Raw genomic sequence first — 20306 nt, 5'->3', positions numbered from 1 at the left:
GATTTTAAACTGTATAGTTTTTTTCTTGGGTGGTAGTTTCAGTAGAGATCATTGGCCTTTGGATGGATTGCTTTAAATTTGCAAACACTAGGTGATTGGCAGGGCAGACAAGAGAATTTGGGGAATGCTTTTCTGACTCCTCCTAAGGTAACTCTATCTATTCATTTCACTGACTTAATTTTATGGTTTCTTTAACCAGGATTTTTATGTTTATAATGATGTAATAATGTCACTTCATTTCCTGTTTTTGCAGTTTGTATCTTTTCTCTCTTTTTCTTGACTATTCTAAATTAAGCGAGGGACATCAGGATTAACATGCAACACACTTAAGGTTCTTCAAACAAGCCATTTATTCCACATTCTCATAAGTATATATAGCCCTCAGCAGGGGAGGCCAAACCAGCAATAGCAGGAAGCTCATCACCTTAACTCAGTGGCTTAGGGGTAAACATAGAAACATTGCTGAAAACAACAGATTATTCCTGTTTTTGTTCCTGTTTTCAACCAATCTCAAGAGTGCAAAACAGATCAAGTGGGGGTGCGAAGGCCTCTAGGGATCCAACAATTCCCCCCTTTTTATTTTAAAAGCATGAGAGCCCCTGTCTTAGGACTCCCCCAGATAGAGGACTCTTACCCGTCTACGGGAGGCCTTAATCCCTGTCTTAGGCAAGCTCTCTATACCAGGACAGTTGCCCGTCGTAGGGACCCCTCATGACTTCTGCAGCAGCTGCAGGCAGACTTGGGGCACTTCCTGATTACCAGAAGACAGCCCAAGCAACACTTGTCAAGTGACAGTGTGCTGTATGTGGGATTGCTGCACAGAGTGGCTGAGAATCCAAAAACAGGTAACCACAATAGCAGTATCAGTACAAATGAAAGCATTCCAGACAATCACTGGACCCAACCCCCAAGCTGGGCCATGGCATTCTACTGACTGGATCCAGACACAGCAGGGACCCACATTCTATTAATACTAACAATATGATAAGCTGTCTGCAGGGTGAAATTCAAAAAGGAGAAATTCCAAGGGCCATCCAAACATGCATTCAACTGTTTAACCATATCAGAAACATTTATAACATTAGCAGGTGTAACGTACAAGACACTTGTTGCAGGAGTCAAAGGAAATCTACCTGTTCTTGCAAAAGTATAGTTTGTTGATTTAAATTTAAAAGTCCAAGTCCAATATGAGAGTCCAGAGTACTCCGTGTCTGTAGGGACTTGCTAACCCTTCCAGACAGCTGATCCACAGTCTCTGTAGTCACAGCTGTCTCGAAATGGCAACTCCAGCAACCATAGCCACAGTGGCAGCAACAGCAATAGCAGCAGCAATGCAGCTGTTCACCCACTGTCGATAAGGGATAATCTCCTGATGTTCTTGGGACACCAGCACCGGCAGAGGAATCACAGCAGGCACTCGAATGATCAAAGCTCCATCAGAACCATCCTAGCAATTATTCAGCTTGCAGATCCTGGAAAAACAAGAATATCGCCCCCCAAAGTGCCATTCCACAATACAAAGAAAAATGGGGCAAGAACGCAAGCAGAGGATCAAATAGTCATTGCGTCCAGCAGTATAACAAATCAGGCTCTTGAGTGATACATTCTCCCCACATAACTCTCTATCAGCATCCCAACACCAAAGAGCAAGTTTGGGACCATTGGTATTATGCAATACTAACTGGCATTAAAAGTGGGGATTTCACACCAGACTCCCAGTCACTCATAATTCTGTTGTTGTTACCAGAGTCATCACCTGAAGCAGAAGGAGCACCACGGTCTTCTTTCTGGGTCACTGGCCTTACACACCGCTCTGGCACACAAATTGGTTTATCAACTCCTGGAGGAAAAACACATACAGTCCCCCTCACTTTGCCAACAAGGGGGTTGGTTCCATCTGTCTTCCTGTTTGCAGATCTTTCCAACGAACCCATCCTAGGCTCTGAGCCCTAATTTGTGTATGGTGCTCCATAGGTGAGCGCCCTTCAGCATCCACAGTCAAAAAATTTAAAATAAAGAGAATGGTGGATAATTGAGTTGCTGGGGAGAATATGAACTCCCCCCTTTTTATTTTTTGAAAATATTGCTTGAGGGTCTGATTGACTCTTTCCACGATTACTTGACCCATTGGGTTATATGGAATGCCTGTTTTATGGGAAATTTCATAGAATGAACAAAAGGATGAAATTTTTTTGCTGATATATGCTGTACCATTATCTGTCTTAATAACCTCAGGTTTGCCCATATAGGCAAAAGCAGAAAGGCAGTGTGCAATGGCATCTTTTGCTCGTTCTCCTAAATGTAAGGATGCGAAAATTACTCCTGAAAAGGTGTCTACTGATACATGGACAAACTTAAGTTTCCCTGCAGCAGGCATGTGTGTAACATCCATCTGCCATAACTGATTTGGTCGTAATCCTCGTGGGTTAACTCCTAAATTGGGGCTGCTTAGGAAAGGTGCACACTGAGGACAAGACGATGTAATGGCTTGGGCTACTTCTCACGTGCATCGAGTATGATGGTGAAGGGAGTGTGCATTAAGGTGAAATTTATCATGAATTTCTTGGGCGCAGTCAGAAGTAAAGCAAACACATGTATTTTTATCAGCTAAATCATTACTTGCTGACAATGGCCCAGGCAGCCAGGTATGACTGCGGATATGTCCGACAAACAAAGGCTCAGTCCGCTGCCAAATCACGTGCTGAACACAGCTGAGCAAATGATGGACCTTAGAGGTAGGTGATATATATAGGCAGATGTCTCCAATGGCTTAAAATGTGGGCCATATACACACTATCAGTATACAAATTTACAGGTTCCCCAGGGAAGAGCTGGAGTGCAATGAGGCAGGCTGTTACCTCTGCAGCTTGGGCTCATACATCCCCCACATGACGCTTCCATACTTTTCCTCAAGAAACCACTACTGCATTACCTTTAGGGGAAGCATCTGTAAAGACAACATGAGCTGAGGGTATGGGAGATCCCCTAATCATTCTGGGAAATATAACAGGATGATTTTGAATAGGACCATTAATGGATGCTGAGGATAATAAAAATCAAAACTTCCAGAAAAGGAGGTGAGAAAAAGGGTCCACTCATCATGGTACTGCTGTAAATGTACTAGCTGGTCTTTAGTATAAGGTGTTATAATCTTGTCAGGATACTTCCCAAATGTCTAGACAGCAACCTTCTAAGCTTTCCAAAGTAATTGTAATATAGCTTCATAGTATGATGTGACTACCCTTGCTGGAGAGGCAGGCATGTGTACCCATAAAATAGGTCCATCCTGCCAAAAGACTTCTGTAGGGGCAAAATTGGAAGCAAGAACTACAAAATTTAATGATTCATCATAATTAATCTGCTGGAGATGGACCCTTTCAATGTTGTCCAGAAGAAGCCTTAAGGCCTGCCTGGCCGCAGGCATCAATATTCGGGAAGAAGTTGGGTCAGAGTCTCCCAAGAGCATATCATAAAATGGTCTTAAGTCACCTGTTTTGATTGCTAGGGAGGGGCATATCCACTGTACGTCTGCCACTAACTGCTGCCAGTCATGTAAGGTTTTAAGATGAGAGGTGTCAATAGTTAATTTTTTTGGTTTAATTCCATCCATGGCCAATTGGTATCCAAGACAGGAATATGGGGCTTGCATTTGGACCTTCTCAGGAGCTATGATCAGCCCCGCCTTCTCTAAATCCTGTTGTATTTGAGTATAAGCCCTGAGCAGTTGATCTTAATCAGGCCCTGCTGTTAATAAATCATCCATATAATGAACAATACATAACTGTGGAAACTGACAGTGGACAGGCTCCAAGGCAGCAGCAACATTAGTTTGACATGTGGTAGGACTATTTTTCATGCCCTGTGGGAGTACAATCCAATGGAATTGCAAAACTGGTTCCTTAAAATTAACTGAAGAGAGGCTAAAAGCAAAAAGAGGGCAATCCTGTTTGGCTAGAGGAATAGTAAAAAAGCAATCCTTTAAATCCACTATAATTATATGCCAGCCCCGGGGTATGGCCGAAGGGCAGGGCAATCCCTGCTGAAGAGGACCCATAGACTGCATCACCTCATTGACAGCCCTGAGGTCCTGTAATAGTCTCCCTTTTCCAGATTTCTTTTTAATGATAAATATGGGTGTATTCCAAGGGGAAGTAGAGGGGACAGTGTGCCCATCCTGCAGCTGATCTTGGACCAAGGCATGAGCAGCTTGCAATTTCTCTTGAGTTAAGGGCCACTGCTCCACCCAAACTGGATCTTCAGATTTCCAAGTTACAGGAATTGGGGCAGGCATGGGAACAGTGACCCTAACTAAAAATGGCCTAGACTACTTCGGTCTCCCAGCAGTCTGGTAATTTGTTTATCTGGTGTCACTGGCTGCAACTGACCCTGCAGATTTTTTCCCAGCCCTTGTCCTGGTCTCCATCCCAGTTGCTGCATAATTTGGGACGCTGGTGGTGGTGGTGTGGGTGAGTGGTCAAGACAGCTCCCATCTCAATCAGGATATCTCTTCCCCAGAGATTAACTGGTAGTCCTGGGGGGACATATGGCTGAAAGTAACCCTCATGGCTTTCATTATCCTGCCATTTTAATATTTTTGCACTCTTCTTGGGATTTGCTTGACCTATTTCTTGTAGGGTGGCAGTACTACTTTCTAATGGCCACTTCTTGGGCCAGAATTCTAAGGACAGGACGGAGACATCAGCTCCAGAGTCTAAAATCCCATTAAATGACTTCCCGTCAATAGTCAATTCCAAACGTGGCCTTTCTTTCATATGAGCTACCCAAAAGGCTGCAGTGCCAGATGACCCAAAACTCTTAGCACCCCGACTGGACCTGGCCGTGGGGTTGGAGGTGTTAACTAAGGGTACCAAGAATACGATCCCCCTGAGGAATTATTGTAACTCCTTGAGAAACTGATGTCATAATTTTTATTTCTCCTTGATAATCTGCATCAACAACCCCAGGATGAATTTGAATTCCCCTCAAGATAGTACTGCTTCTTCCTAAAATAAGCCCCAAGGTCCCTCTAGGGAGCAGCCCAAAAAACGTTAGTGGGTAAAGCTTGAACCCCCATTTGGGCAGTCAAGACTGCTTGGGCAGAGGTACTGAGGTCCCGTCCTGCACTTGCTGGGGTGGCACAGGCAAGGTCTGCAATGCTTGGATTGCCCTGTGGAAAAACTGGATACGGCCACTGCCAGGGTGGGATCCCCTGACTCCTGGTGTCATAGCTCCATACACTGAGGTTCTGGGGCCCTGGAGCGGGGCTCTCCACCAGTTTCCCTGCTGTTGGCCTTGGACGGGCAGAAGCCTTCCATCTAATCTGTCTCAGATCTGCAATCATTTTTACAATTTGTAAAAGTGCCTTTTACAGCGTGGGCACCTTTCTGGTCTGGCAGTAGTTCCCCTAGTGAGTTGTGGACATTCCTTTTTAAAATGTCCAAGGGCACCATAGTTAAAGCAGGTTTTATCCCCAGTTGTCCGGGATCCTCGCCCAGGCCTGATGGCAGCGGCAATCACCTGGCCCTGAATAAAGTGCCTGTCAGTATCCCGGCAGATCCGGATGTATTCATTTAAGCTTTTTGCCTTATGTGGCCGCAAGGCTTCCTTACAGTATTCATTTGAATTCTCAAACGCCAGCTGCCTAACTATGGGCATAGCTGTGGTCACATCACCAAATAATCTCCCTGCCAACTGCAGTATCCTATCCACATAGTCCTGAAATGGTTCTGAAGGCCCTTGTAAAACTTTAGACAGCTGATCCCCCACGGCCTTGTTTGGCAGGGCTTTCCAAGCTTTGGTAGCCTTAGTCGGCATCTGGAGATATACGGCAGGATCGAGTACAATTTGATTGGCCAAGTCAGCATAAGCTCCTGCTACAGTTAGCATGTCTAGATTGTGCTGTGCCTGTCCCGCTTGCGCATTTAACCTAGCCGTTTGTAAGCAATTTTCTTGATATTCTCCCCTCCACAGTAAGTAATCTCCTCCTTATAATACCGCAAGGCATATCTGCTGCCATCGCTAGGTGTAAGATTCAATACCACAAAAAACTGTAACATGGCAAGAGTAAACGGGGCATGAGAGCCGTATACCGACACGGCCTCTTTCAATTGCTTCATCTCCTTAAAGCTCAAGGCCACATGTTGTCTCAGCACCTGTCCTGGATTGTTAGGATCAGGTACCTCTATAACCGGAGCAACTGTGTGCCGGGGCCAAAAACAGACACCTCCTCTTCTTCCTGAGGTCTCTTTGGCCTCCCTGTTATCTGTCAGTCCCCAACGGGAATCCCTCCTTCCCCAGTCCTCATTAAAAGCAGGTGGGGCTGATGGCACACATAAGGAATCCTTTGCCTTACAGTACTTCAACCTTTTCTGAAGTACCTTAATTTCCTGCATTAGCTGTGCTTCCTCGTCAGAAAAACTATTCTCTGCACTAGAGCTGATGCTGTCTTCCACATTTTCTGACTCGGAGGTTATTGCTATCTGGTTTTGCGCCCGAATGCAGGCAGACTTTCGCGCTAGCCTTAGTCCTGCACCAGATTCCAAAGTTCCCACTGGTACCTCTGACATTTCTTTTTGGTCCCTATGTGACTCTGCCGGTCCTCTGGACCGGCGACTCTCCTCCTCCTGCATTTCTTCAAGTATCTCTTTAACCGCAATGACCTCTGGTCTCACTTTCACTTTGTCAGTAAGCAGGGCATCGCGAACCAGGCGCCATAGCGGAAAAGGTAGATATAGGGACTCTATCGGCACCCTCCTTTTGCAGCCGTTTCTGCAAATCCCTTTTTACCTGTTTCCAATCGGAGATGTTCAAACCTCCACCTGTCAATAACCATGGGCTTGCTGCGGCTATATTCTTAAAAAAGTCTTCTATAGTTCTCTTTGACCACGGTTCTTTGTTTCTCTAACAATTTAGCTATCTGACATATCAGGTCTCTCTTACTGCTTGTGGATCCCATTTTACACCAATCCGTCCTTACCGGCCTAGGACAACCCCGTCCACTATCCCTTCTTTCTCAGATCTCGGTGGGAACCTCCACTTTGCCAGCACGGTAACTGTTGTTCTTCTGAGCGAGGGACATCAGGATTAACATGCAACACACTTCAGGTTCTTCAAACAAGCCGTTTATTCCACATTCTCACAAGTATATATAGCCCTCAGCAGGGGAGGCCAAACCAGCAATAGCAGGAAGTTCATCACCTTAACTCAATGGCTTAGGGGTAAACATCCTTAGAAACATTGCTGAAAACAACAGGTTGTTCCTGTTTTTGTTCCTGTTTCAACCAACCTCAAGAGTGCAAAACAGATCAAGGCCTGTCCTGTAGGGATCCAACAACTAACTGCAAACCTACATTTCTTAATTATCCTGAACAGTTTATAATAATAGTTTTCAAGGACTAGAACTTTACATTTTTAAATGAACTGCTTAGGTACAATACTTTAAACAAGAGTAGAAACATAGTGTAACAAAAATAACCTTAAATTTGTATTGATATACAAAAATCCATACCAATGTAAAATATTTAAGATGAATAGTTTTCTTTTTATCCTGTATTTTTATATCCCCACAAAATGATGACATCAATCACCCCACCTCTAGGAATATGGGTGTGTGTTCTCTAGACTTCTTCCTGTTGTCTGTGTGCCATGTATCCCCAGGGGATCTGGAAAAAACTGAGATACTGGTCAAGTCCTAAGAAAACTAGTTATAACACTTGTCTAGTTTCTGTTATAGGAAAGTGCATGACTTATCTGAAGTCCTGGTGCGAATAATCTATGTGACTGTAATTTCTCAACTAGCAGCCTTAAAATGTTCTGAACTCAGAACTCTAAACAAACTGCAACAGAGGCACTGTGAAAGGCTTGATCATCTGGGTGTAGACAGAGACTGCTCATTCATTTCCCTACCATCCAGATCTGAATATTCACACAGAAACTATATTAATTACAACATTGTTTGGCCAATGGCTCAAGCTTATTCATGGGTAACTCTATATTAAATTAACCTATTTTTGTTAATCTATTTGTCACCATGAGGTTGTGGCCTACCAATGAGGTTTCAGCTGTGTCTTTCTTCTTCAGCAGCTACATGGCATGTCTTTGAGTCTGCCTGCTTTCTCTTCATATATATATTTGGATTTCTTGCCTGGATTTACTCTGCTAAACCATTGGTCCAAACAGCTTTATTCATCAGCCAGTAAAAGCAACATATATGCAGGACATCCCCCATCACCTGGACCACCCATTTTCATTGGTGTCTAGTCCATTTGTTTTCTGAAAACAATCTTTCAAAGGTTAACATACACATCTGCATTCACACAAATATGAACTGTGTTAGCCAAAGGTGATATTTTTTATTTATCTTTGATCAGGTAAAAGATGTCTATCCAAAACAAAAAAAAAAACAAAAACAAAACAAAAAAAAACAAAAAACAAAAACGAACCAGCCAGGCAATGTTGGCACACACCTTTAATCCTAGCACTTGGAAAGCAGAGGCAGGCAGATCTCTGTGGGTTCAAGAACAGCCTCGTCTACAGTAGCTAGGATAGCCGTGGCTTTTGCACAGAGAAATCCTGTCTCCAAAAACCAAAAGAAAAAACAATCTGTCTGTCAACTTTGTAAGTTTATTTGGACTGTATAACCAAACCTTTTTCCGTACTGTGAAAGGGCGGCGTGTAATAATAAGTCGTGGGGAAACCTCTGTGTGACCAGCAGGACTTACCTTGTCTCGTCCGTCTCAATGCTGCGCCCATGCCAAGGAATCAGCTTATATGTCACCTGCCTTATAATTTTTCTTGGTTTATTTCTTTATGTCTGTAGCCAAGATTTCCAGGGGCTATCCCCCAATCAAATCTAATCTCTATTAATTTTGAAAGAATCCACAGCCTTTCATTTCCTGTGGAAACAAAAGCATAACGTCCCCAGCACAAGATATTTTATGAATTTTATTTTAAAGTTAAGATATTCCTAAAGTATGTTCCTTTTACAATCCTGTGTCTCAAAAGCTGTTGTTCACTCATTAAAATTAAGACAATTCAAAGTCAGCAAAGCACCATACAGGATCCAGACTGTATTTCCCATCTTTATATAGCTTATTCACTTACTCTTATCTTTAAAGAGTTTGCTTAATTAGTTTTAAACTATTTGTTGTTTCCTGTCTATATTCATTTTCTTTTCTCTTTTAAGCACCTATGTACACTGTAACCTGTTTTAAAGTTTTTGTTTATTTGTGTGTTTTTAAGTCTGGACCTGTTTTACTATGCACCTGTAGTGTTCTCTGAATACGTGAGCCCAACCTTTACTGGTAAGTGGCAGCTAGGCCCTCCACAGTGTGACTCTGGAAGTTGGCTGTGCCCCATACTTGAGTCCATGAGAGCTGAACTTGCATTTAACTGTCCCCATTTTAGGAATCTGGTGCCTGCGCCGTGACTCTCATTTTTACTTAGATTGCTGTTTTTACTTAGTGTGCCAGCTTCTCAAGTGCTCCACTGCTCAGCAGTGCCTCTTAAAGGAACCATATCTGTTTTTGTTTGTTTCAGCTTTCATGCACTATGTGAAAATTTGGGCCCCACATTGGGTACCAATTTACACTTAGTTTCAGTGTTTTATATCTGTATCTTGACTTTTTGAAAAAGTTATCAAAAGTCTTTGGTTTATCTTTATTTATTTATTAGCTGTTTTATCAAGTGTTTAAATGCACATCATTTATGTAGCCCCACACTTAAAATCTTTATTATCCCTTACAGTTCTACTTCAGGTCTCTTTGTCTGGTATTAACATTTGCGTTTTTTTTTATCGATTGTTTTCAACCTATGTATGTCATTGGAACTTGATTTATTTTTGTAGATGGCATAGATTATCTCTTTTATTTTCAATTTTTAAATCTTTGCCTTTATTAATCTTTACTCATACATATTTTAAATATAATATGTATATTCTGCAGTTATTGAGATTATTTATTTAAATCTACTATTTTATATTTTTTCCATCTCTTTTTATTTGTGTGTCTTAATAGATTTTGTGTGTGTGTGTGTGCATGCTTGTGTGAGTAGGAGCTTGTGAAAGTCAGAACATGTGTTAAATCCTATAGAACTGGAGTTATAGACAGTTGTGGGCCACCATGTTGGTGCTGGGCACTGAACTGGTGTCCTCTTCTAATGCAGTGAGTGCTCTTAACTGCTGAGCCATCCTTCCAACACTGCTGTCCTATTACTTTCGTACTGGGTTTTTTTTTGTTTTTAAGTGATTACTCCAGAATGTCTAGTATACATTTCTAACCTACTATAACCTGTTTTCAAAGTTACATAATGTATTTTTTGCTTATAATAAGTTTTCTGTGTAGAACCTGTCTATAAACACATTTCTATTTTGTGCATTCTTAAACTATATATTGTGTGAATCATTTGTGTTATTTCCTTGCTGTAACTTTGTTTTATACCAACACTTACACTACTATTGATAGATAATTGTGTTACTTATCTTAAACTATATAAATAGTGCTAAAATAAACAAATATGTGTGGAAATTTTTCATAACATTTACTTAGAACTTCTAGATGTTTTATGCATATCTTTATCTTATTAGATACTGTTAAACTTTTTTTCCACAATAGTTTTACCAATTTATATTTCCTACAAGCAGTCTTATATAATTCTTTTTATCTAGTTTTTTTAACAGTAATTCATTTGAGCTTCAGATTTTTCCATATAAAGATACCAGGGATATGATCCATTATCAACAAACAGTAACAACCATAACGTGCACTTCCTATTATTACTATCTGGTATTTGTTATGTGGGTTAAAGTTCATTTCAAAGCTAAAATACAGTTTTCACTTATTAACAGCATTTACCTGTTTAGCAAATTTTCTCGCTTTTCCTTCCATTCCTTCTAATTACATTAATATTATTATAAGAGTTTTTATTTTTTAAATATCTCTTGAAATTGAATAAGTTGTGTTACCTTTAGTTATTATTTATTTAACTTTTCTGATCATGATAGTACATAAAAGAGTTCCGGTTTGTTGCTTTTTGTATTTAAAGTGGGCATAGGGGAGCTGGAACTATTGATCCTTTTATTTTCTTCTCTCAGCTACCACATAGTTTTTGCATCATAGTATTCTTTTTGAATGAACATTTTAAATTCTGTGTACTTCTTGTTACAATGAAAATTACAGTGTAGACTTGTCATTGCTGGTGGCTTTTATTTTTTATTCAAATTATCTTTCCATTTTCCTTTCAAGTTATTTGTAGATAGAAAACACTTACATAATGTTGGTTATATCAAAAATGTGATTTCACTTTGGTACTTTTCACTATAACACTTTTTTTTCTACTTACAGTTACAAGAAGTTGATGTCTCTGGAATTAACTGACACTGATATAAGATCAGAATTTGATTTAAAATTCAATACGAAAGGTATTACTTTTTTATATGAATCCTACTGAAAAGTATTGTGGAATTATTTACTGTCACTGTAAAATATCATTCATAATTGCAGTTATGCTGTTATTAATGGTTGCTCTTCACAGACATCAGGTTTATTCCACCCAATAGTTCTTGCTGTATTCTAGAACCCAAAGACAATAAAACCTCAAGTGCATGACTCTCATATTACTTTGGCATTCTATGGCGAGACATGTTAAATCTGGAACATACTTGTGAGTATATGGTAGGATTTACCTCAGGAGAGTTTTCATCCAGCTCTTCCCTTCTTATTACTTAAAAGAGCAAGCATATAAACAATCCAAAAGGGAAGGACTGAACATTTTGGAGCTTGAGGTCAAGTATTCTAAATTCACATGCCAGCTCTTTAGGAGTGTACCAGGCACAATCTGTTCATCATTGGAGACCATATTGGTCCCTGTTTCCATGGAAGAATTGGGGTCAACACCTCTTACTAGGGAGACTAGATGCCCCTAATGCTAGTGTGCTCTGTGCTTGACAGTGTAGAGAAGGCTTTCTGAAAAATTTCTCTTACATTGTGTTCTCACAGGGCATATCAAGTATACTAAGCAAAGTTACTCATTAAAAATCTCTTAAAATACAAAATCATGAAGGGAAATAGTAAAGCTATATTTTTATGATAAACACACAGTTTACTGTTCACACAAAAACTAAATACTATCATAGACTGAATTTCCACTACTTTCAAACTTACTTTAGCCTGCTTTGCTTTTGAAGTCTAGTTAAACTGGAAAGTATCAAGTAATTTAATCTGGTTCCTCATTCCATTTCATAGTTAAAATAGCAGTACAATTATTAAATTTATTAGATAAGTCCTTCTTAAATCCTATCATCTGATGATTAAAAAAATCAAACAAAGAAAAGAAACCCCCCAAAAAGAACCAAACAAATTCTCAGGTGTCTATTCAATAGGTAGGTTTGTGGTGGTACCCAAGACTGCATGCCTCATAAGTCTCAGGTAGGTGCTGAAACTTCTGGTCTATGAACTGTACTTTTAGAGGCAACTCATTAGATAACTATGTTGACTAGTATGTATTTGAACTACCTAATATGATAGACAGTAGCCATGTGTAGTTAAATTTGCAGTGACATCAAATAACCTTTAAGTCTCAGTAGTTGATCACTCATTGTGTGGCAGACTGTGCATGTATCACTTTTGGCATGGCAAGTTCTACTGGACAGTACTGACTTCATGTAAAATATAAGTAAAAATATTTATGTAAATTATATTTAAACTTAGAAAATTGCTATTCCTTACATAGTCCCGGGTTTTCAGATCTACTTTGCCATTTTGGTCCAAAAGTTAAATTTACTTAAATAAAGTCATAGATGGCTGATTGAAAGCCTTCTGAGTTAGAGGAATCTTCAGTTTCTTAGAAGCACATTCCTTTTGACTAGGGTTTTTGATAGGTAGTCAGAGAGCAGCATGCATATTGAACACTGATATGGTAAAATTGTTTTTACTTCATTTCTTGAAATAGTTCCTGACCTACAGGAACTTAGGATGCAATGTGAGAGACCACATAGAAAAAGAACAGTAATATGGATTGTTTTGACTTCTCCAAATTCATTTTCAGATGAAATGCCTATCTTCAAACTTGATTATAATTATTTCTATCATCTGCTTCATATAATTATTATTTCTGGTACTGACATTGTCCGACAAATATTTGATGAGGCTATGCCACCCACTCTTTTGAAAAAAGAACTGCTTATTCACAAGAATGTGCTGGAACCCTACTACAATCATCTTTGGACCAATCACCCTTTGGGTGGATCATGGCATCTGCTTTATCCCCCAAACAAGGAACTACCACAGTCCAAACAGTTTGACTTATGCCTCTTATTAGCACTCATTAAACATCTGAATGTATTCCCTGCACCCAGAAAAGGCTGGGATATGGAACCACCGGCTTCTGATCTCTCTAAGTCTGCAGACATTCTGAGGCTCTGCAAGTACAGAGATATCCTCCTCAGTGAGATTCTGATGAATGGTCTCACTGAGTTACAGTTCAATTCAATTTGGAAAAAAGTTTCTGATATTCTTCTGCGCCTTGGAATGAAACAAGAGGATATTGACAAAGTCAAGGAGAATCCTATTGAGAATATCTCCCTTGATTATCATCAGCTGTCCATTTATCTAGGCATACCAGTACCAGAAATCATCCAGAGGATGTTATCCTGCTATCAACAAGGTACTAAATCATTACTTCATAAGCCAGCAAACCATTTTTGAGTGTCTGTTCTGTGTTTAGGTATACTTACTTTGTTTTCCTATTTAGTGTTTTAGAGCCTTTTATTCAGTATGGAAGACAACTAGACAAGAACCATTGATGTATAATTTAGAGGTCTTAAAAATTACAACTACCCAAATTGTGTGTGTATGTATATAAACATATATATTTGTATATGCATATACATATTTGAGTAAAGTGCTCTGAGTAGTAATTAAGTACAGAGCATTTCAAGCAATTTTCACTTTCACTTAAAGAGTTTATGGTCAAATACCTTTAATAGAGGCTTTCATGGTAACTTTTATCTCTTAATTATTAAAATTTCAGTTTTCATTTACAGGTCCAACATTCACTGTCTACATGAAGATTTTTTTCATTTTAACCTTTAATATTTAATCTCTAGGGTCTAATTCAGCCTGTTACATATCATAGATGGTCAGTAGATTAATAGACTAGGACAGGGAATGGAGTCATGTTTGTAGTAAATTGTATGGCTTAGAAGACTCAAACTTTCAGTAGGAACATGCTGTACATTTCATGAATTCCTTCATAGTCTTTAGACTAATAATAAGAATTGCTGCTCATTTTAAAGTGTTTGTTTAAGTGATGATGGGTGTACCCCTTAACTAATGCAGTTACAACACAACCCCTGCACCTAGGGCTGAGGGAACACTCCAGAAGAGGGTGCAGAAAGATTGGAAGAGCCAGAGGATCAGGAAAACTGCTGTGAAATTGTGCTTCCTAGAAATGACAGGGAAGCATCACCCATGACACCTTAACAATATAACCACTTAATCCAGAAATGAGAAGTACAACTCCAGTAGATATACTAATATGGAAGGAGAAACTCTCTAGAGGGCCCCACCTCGAGACAAAGAACTATGTGCAACTAAGGTACTGCTGAGAGTAGGAGAAATAGTGTTCCTCAGAAATGAGTTCCCTAATTGGTTATCCAGTACCTAAAATCATATGCCATTAACATTAAGTGGATTGAATAGATCGTATTTATATGTAAGCATATGTCACAATAACTACTAAAGTCCATGATTTCAAAAGGGAGGAAGTGGGGGAAAAATTGGGATAGGAGAGGAGACATGGAATGAGAAAACAATGTAATTGTATTTCAACTAAAAACAAAAATAAGTTGTTTGTTGATGCTCCAGGTTTTAACTATTATGAACTGTCTTTTTTGTTTATTTGTTTTACTTCTGTTTTTAAATCCTGGATTTATAGCTATTATATGATAATCAGATTGTACCTTATCTAAACTGCATTAGTGAGTGCAAAAGTGCTGCTTCTTTTCTAGGTGGTTATGGAATAGATGAATGCTCTATAAAGGATTTCTGGCATTTCTTAATCCTGGTCAGATATTGGTTGGTTGTGCTTGTAATAACATTCCTAATTATTTTTTCTCTGTTTGTCATAGGAATTGCTCTACAATCAATAACAGGCACTCAACGTAAGTACATTTAAACCCAAAATCCATAAATTACCTTTTTTACTCATAATCGTAAAACATAAATATGTTTTTGGCATATATTTAGATAAACTATATACTATACTGTACATTACCCAAAAGCTTATATTAAAATTATATGATTATACTGTTGGTCAGCTGATCCTAGTCTCTGCCTTACTCAGATTTGACTTTAGTGCTTTCCACAGGTCTTACTCAAAGATGAGGCTCAAGATTTTTATACTTAGGACTTAAGCAGGCAGAAATGCCTGTCTGTTTGTTCTACTTGCTTAACTGTGCTGCTTTATGTAGCTTTATTGTCTTAATAAGCCATTGTCTGTAGTTGTGTATTGCAGGGGCAGGTGGTGAATTGCTAGTTTTCACTTCCTTTTTTTTAAGCTGGTTTTTGTTTTTGTTTTGCTTTTGTTGTTGTTCTTATAAGCAGTTTTGTCCAAGATATGTTCAAACCTTCTTCCTGTATTCATGAGTATCTAGATATGTGCAACATGTGACTCCCTGCCTGGTTTAGTAATTTCCATTCAGGGGCTTTAAATAATAAAATTTAGGAGACTAAAGAGATTGCTCAGTGGTTAAGAGAACTTGCTGCTCTTGCAGAGGACCCTCCTTGAGTTTCCATCACCCATAGACTGTTCATAATCACCTATATACCTATATACCTCCAACTCCAAGAGAATCCATACTCTCTTCTTGTCTCTGTGGAAACACACACACACACACACACACACACACACACTGGTACAAGCACATTCATGCACATGAACACATACAAATAAATCTTAAATAAAAAAGTACACATTAAAAATGTAATTTACATTCTCAAATAAAAGTTTTTCTTTAGAAAACAATGCCATGTGTTTGAGATTAAAGTTGGGCCATCTCTGAGGAAGTTTTAAGGCTGAATCTTTGGGACAATGAGAGAGAGAGCAAGGATTCAAACAAGTAGTCACATAATATGGTGCAGTTATATTTTATGAAAAAGTTTAGAGAAAATGATAGAGTTTTTCTTTTCTTTATGTGTAATTTATTTTATCAAATAATATTAGTCACGTTTTAATAAGGTCAGTGGCAGAATTTAAAATACCTAAAACTTGGAATTTACTTAAATATCAATGGGGAATCATGTTGTTTGATTCATACTGGTTTGTTCCATTCTTATAGGCATGCCTATATTTAATGAGTAAGTATTGTAATTTTCATATAATAATTAAATGTTTATATGCTCGCCATGGTGCAAATGTTGAAGTCAAAGGACAACTTCTTGGATTGGTTCTCTCCCTTTACCATGTGGGTTCTGGGAATCGGGCTCAGGTTATCAGGCTTGATGGCAAGAGCCTTTACCCACTGCATTGTCTTGCTGGTCTAGCAAGTATTTTTATAATTATAACAAAAGACTGAACTTTTCAAAACTTTGCCACTAGATTTTATTCCTTTCTTTTTATTATTTAGGTATTGATATCGAAGAGTTTCAGAATGATGAAGAAGAGTTGAGTCCACCTCTAATGGAATACAGTATAAATGTGCAATCAAACACTGAAATGCAGTTAGCAGAACTAAATAAAGATGTAGCCTCAATACTTAGTGAATCTTCAACAGAATCTGTTAAAGATCTTCAGGAGGTACAAGGTTTAATATTTGAATTTGAAGAACTTATTCTGCACGTTCAGATGGTGCATGTACTACATTCAGAATATTAAAGGCAACAGTGTTCACACAGAGTCTGACTGGAATGACTCTCTGCCCATTACTTACTACCATTCGGTAATGGTGGTAATTACTGTATCCTTTAGTAATTGTTTTACCAAAATTCAAGCCCTGTGTTAGCTATGGGAGTATGTTTTTTTTTTTATTACCTATCATTGGAAGTAATTTGGGAGAGAAAAGATGGAGAAGATATAATAAGAGTAGAAGAGATAAAGAAATAAGAATATTGAGATATTTCAGTATCTCTAACACAGAAGTGGAGATTAAATCATCTAGATAAAATCTAGATGGCTTAACAGTTACTGTATACATACTGATTTATTCTTTGGCTGAAACTTTTATGTACATGAATATATTGTTAATCTTTAAAAAAAGTTCCTTCCTTTTTTGTTGTTATTGTTTGGTATGTGTTCTTTGTTCTTTTTCAAGGGTAGAAGATTGAGATTAAATTAAATATAATACTTGTTTCCATAAAATTGTAGAAAAACATGATCTATAAAAATCTAGAAAAATAAGTATTAGACAGACTTCAGTAGTTAGAAGAAACATTAGATAATATCCATTGTACAGCTTGACTTACATACTAAATAAATGGTTTATTTCTTATCAGGTTAAAAGTAAAACAAAGAAAAAGAAAAAAACTAAGAATAAAAAGGTAAGATATTGTATTGGCATTGTATCAGTGGGACGTCTGATTGTGAATAACCGAATCTTAATACATGAAGTCACAGTTAGAACTTAAATTCTTCCAGATGGACATACAATACTATTTATTCAAAACCTTTTTGAACATAAATTTATATACATCTGTATTTATAAAGTTAACTGTCAAATGAGTCACTTTTTATTTCATTAATTTCTGCAGTGTGCTCTCATTTTTAATGATGGCTCTAGTCAGATTTTTCTTTGGGCCAACAGTTCACAAGTAATAGCATGGAGACTTACTGTTTAAAAAGTAAAGCTCAACCTTAGCTTAGGCTTGTTTCCCCTAGCTCTTATAATTTCAGTTAACCCATATTTTTTATTATTCTACATTCTGCCATGTGGCTTTTCCCTCTCTCCCATTTGGGGTATCTAACTCATTCTATGTCTCAATGGCATCTTTTGCATCCCTCAATTCACCCTTCTCTTCCTTTGTCCCATCTGTACCTCCAGCCTAGATAGTACATGAATCGCAGTAATACATTTTCATACTGTGTACAAATATCCCTCAACAAATAGTTTCTTATTTTAATAGCAGCTTCTTTTTGTTATATTCCCACTGTATTCCAAAGTTGTTTTTTTCTCAAAGCTTTAAGAAATCTTACATTATCCAGTCCTCAGACTTTTATCAGCTGCCAAAAAGAAAAGTCACTGTGTAGATCATAGATGTCATTAAAACATCTCTGATTTGCTTAGATAAGTATAAGAAAAATGGGAATTTTTTAATGAGACATATGACTAATATTTATGCCATGTAAACTTTGAACTTTGTAGTTAAAAGAAAAATCCTTGTTTTTCTAATCTGGAACATACTGAAAATCTTAATACTTATGTGTATCATAAACTGACTATAATTTTTCTAACTATAATCTGCTTTTTATGTTACTTGCCACTGTGATGTATATATACATTTTAATGACGAATGAAGCTTAATGAAGGTTAATTTGTAAAATATTAAGAATAAAATACATTTTAGGCCGGGCCGTGGTGGAAAACGCCTTTAATCCCAGCACTTGGAAGGCAGAGGCAGGCGGATCTCTGTGAGTTCGAGACCAGCCTGGTCTACAAGAGCTAGCTCCAGGACAGGCTCTAAAGTTGCAGAGAAACCCTCTCTTGAAAAACCAAAAAAAAAAAAAAAGAATAAAATAACATTTTAATGTGCTGAGTAAAATATCAGTTGCATTGTCATATTATCATAACCAATATAAGATTTACTCAATAGCTATTATGAAAATTAAATTAAAAATATGAGTAATTTTAATAGTTTCTCTTTAATAAGGCACAGCAGCAATCATTAGTGATATATTTTCCAAGACAACATTAAGTCTCAAGGTCATACCCCATAAGTTAGCATGTATCTAATGACTGCTTCTTTAACATCCTGGGTTTTTGCCGTTTAGTTTTATTAAAGAAGTTGAGCTACTTTTGAAAATATAGTTTTATTAAGATGAAGTTTTGGCATTACAAGACAAATTTATATTATGTTTTAGTCTTGGCATTAAATAATTTACAAATGTTAAAAATAATTAAGCATGTAGTTATGTTATATTTGTGTTACACAATCATTGTTGCAATAAGTGCAATAGTGTATATACTTTTGTAGTATGTACACGAAGCCCTGAAAGCTGTCAGCCTATCTAATCAAGAATTCTCATGAAAATGTTTAGCCTATAAGAAAGTTTGTTTGCTATACAAAGTAATGACAAGGTCTCTGTGAGAAATTGCAACCTACTTTCTCTGTTGTTTTGGTTTATAACTTATGGACCTAACAGTATAACAGTAATAATAGTAGCCCTAAAAATGCCTATCAGGAGTTATCTGCAAGAAAAGCAATCAAATTTGGCATATCGACTACCAGATTTAAAGCAAGCAAAAAACTAGGGTTTTTTTGTTTTTGTTTTTTTTTTTTGTTTTTTTTTTTTTTTTTTTTTTGGTGTTTATGTGACAGCCATAAGAAGAAAGAAACTTGACAGGCAGTGAATCCAGCCCTTTAAATTTGGTGGTCACAACACAGAAGAGAAAACTGCAGAGATTCATAATAAGAGGCTAGAGTAGATTGAATGAAGTTTTCATGGGAAGAGCTAAAGTGGGCTTTGGGAAACGATCAACTATGTTAGATGCATTCAGTATGAACAATTAAAGGTCTTTTCAGGTCAGGTATTTATCTCAAGTATACAAATACTTAGAACCAAGGTAGAAGTCAATATTCCTAAATAGTAAGAAGAAATTAGTTTGAAAAGGTGAGAAAACAGCCTTGTACCTATAGAGACAACTCAGAATCGTAGATAGTAAAAGTCAATACTCCTTATTAATATTCCCAATTTTTTATGTAAATAAGATTCTTCAAATGTCAGTCTGATTTATTTTCTTTTCATGTAGTTTTTCAAAAATCCTTTTGTTAGTGTAGAAATAATGGATATTACAGACACTCTGTCTTATAGTTTCCTCATATATATAAACTCATGTTCAGTATTCACCTCTATCATCTTAATCAATGATATTATAAAATCAAGCTTATAAAATAAATTTAATGAGAAACGAACAAAAAAGAAAATAGGATAAGTAGGAATTAAAAATGCATCACATATACTGTGGTTATGTATTTCATAGAATTCACATTTCTCTTTCATAATTGACTGATGATACATAAGTATGTAGCATAATTCTACAAAATGTTAATTTTGTAAATGTTTGAAACGCACCTAAATGCAGTCTTATCACTGTGTTG

The 20306-nt window shown here is 37.6% G+C and overlaps 1 protein-coding gene across 12 annotated transcripts in view; it reads left to right on the top strand.

Moving 5' to 3' along the window:
- The window catches only part of Dzip3 (DAZ interacting zinc finger protein 3), a 78514-nt gene that overhangs the window by 39766 nt on the left and 18442 nt on the right, over positions 1-20306 (top strand). For 10 of the 12 annotated variants that reach the window (XM_038345139.1, XM_038345138.1, XM_038345137.1 and 7 more), the window contains 5 exons: positions 11340-11416; positions 13042-13659; positions 15125-15157; positions 16622-16791; positions 17487-17531. In XM_038345139.1, coding sequence (XP_038201067.1) covers positions 11340-11416; positions 13042-13659; positions 15125-15157; positions 16622-16791; positions 17487-17531 — 943 coding nt within the window. The remainder of the gene's footprint in view (positions 1-11339; positions 11417-13041; positions 13660-15124; positions 15158-16621; positions 16792-17486; positions 17532-20306) is intronic. The other 2 variants (XM_038345142.1, XM_038345143.1) reach the window with 2 other exon arrangements.

Source organism: Arvicola amphibius, chromosome 10 (genome assembly GCF_903992535.2).
Source record: "Arvicola amphibius chromosome 10, mArvAmp1.2, whole genome shotgun sequence".
In the NCBI taxonomy this organism is placed as follows: domain Eukaryota; kingdom Metazoa; phylum Chordata; class Mammalia; order Rodentia; family Cricetidae; genus Arvicola; species Arvicola amphibius.
The sequence above is the reverse complement of the archived record's forward strand: the minus strand, read 5'-3'. Positions and strand labels throughout refer to the sequence as shown.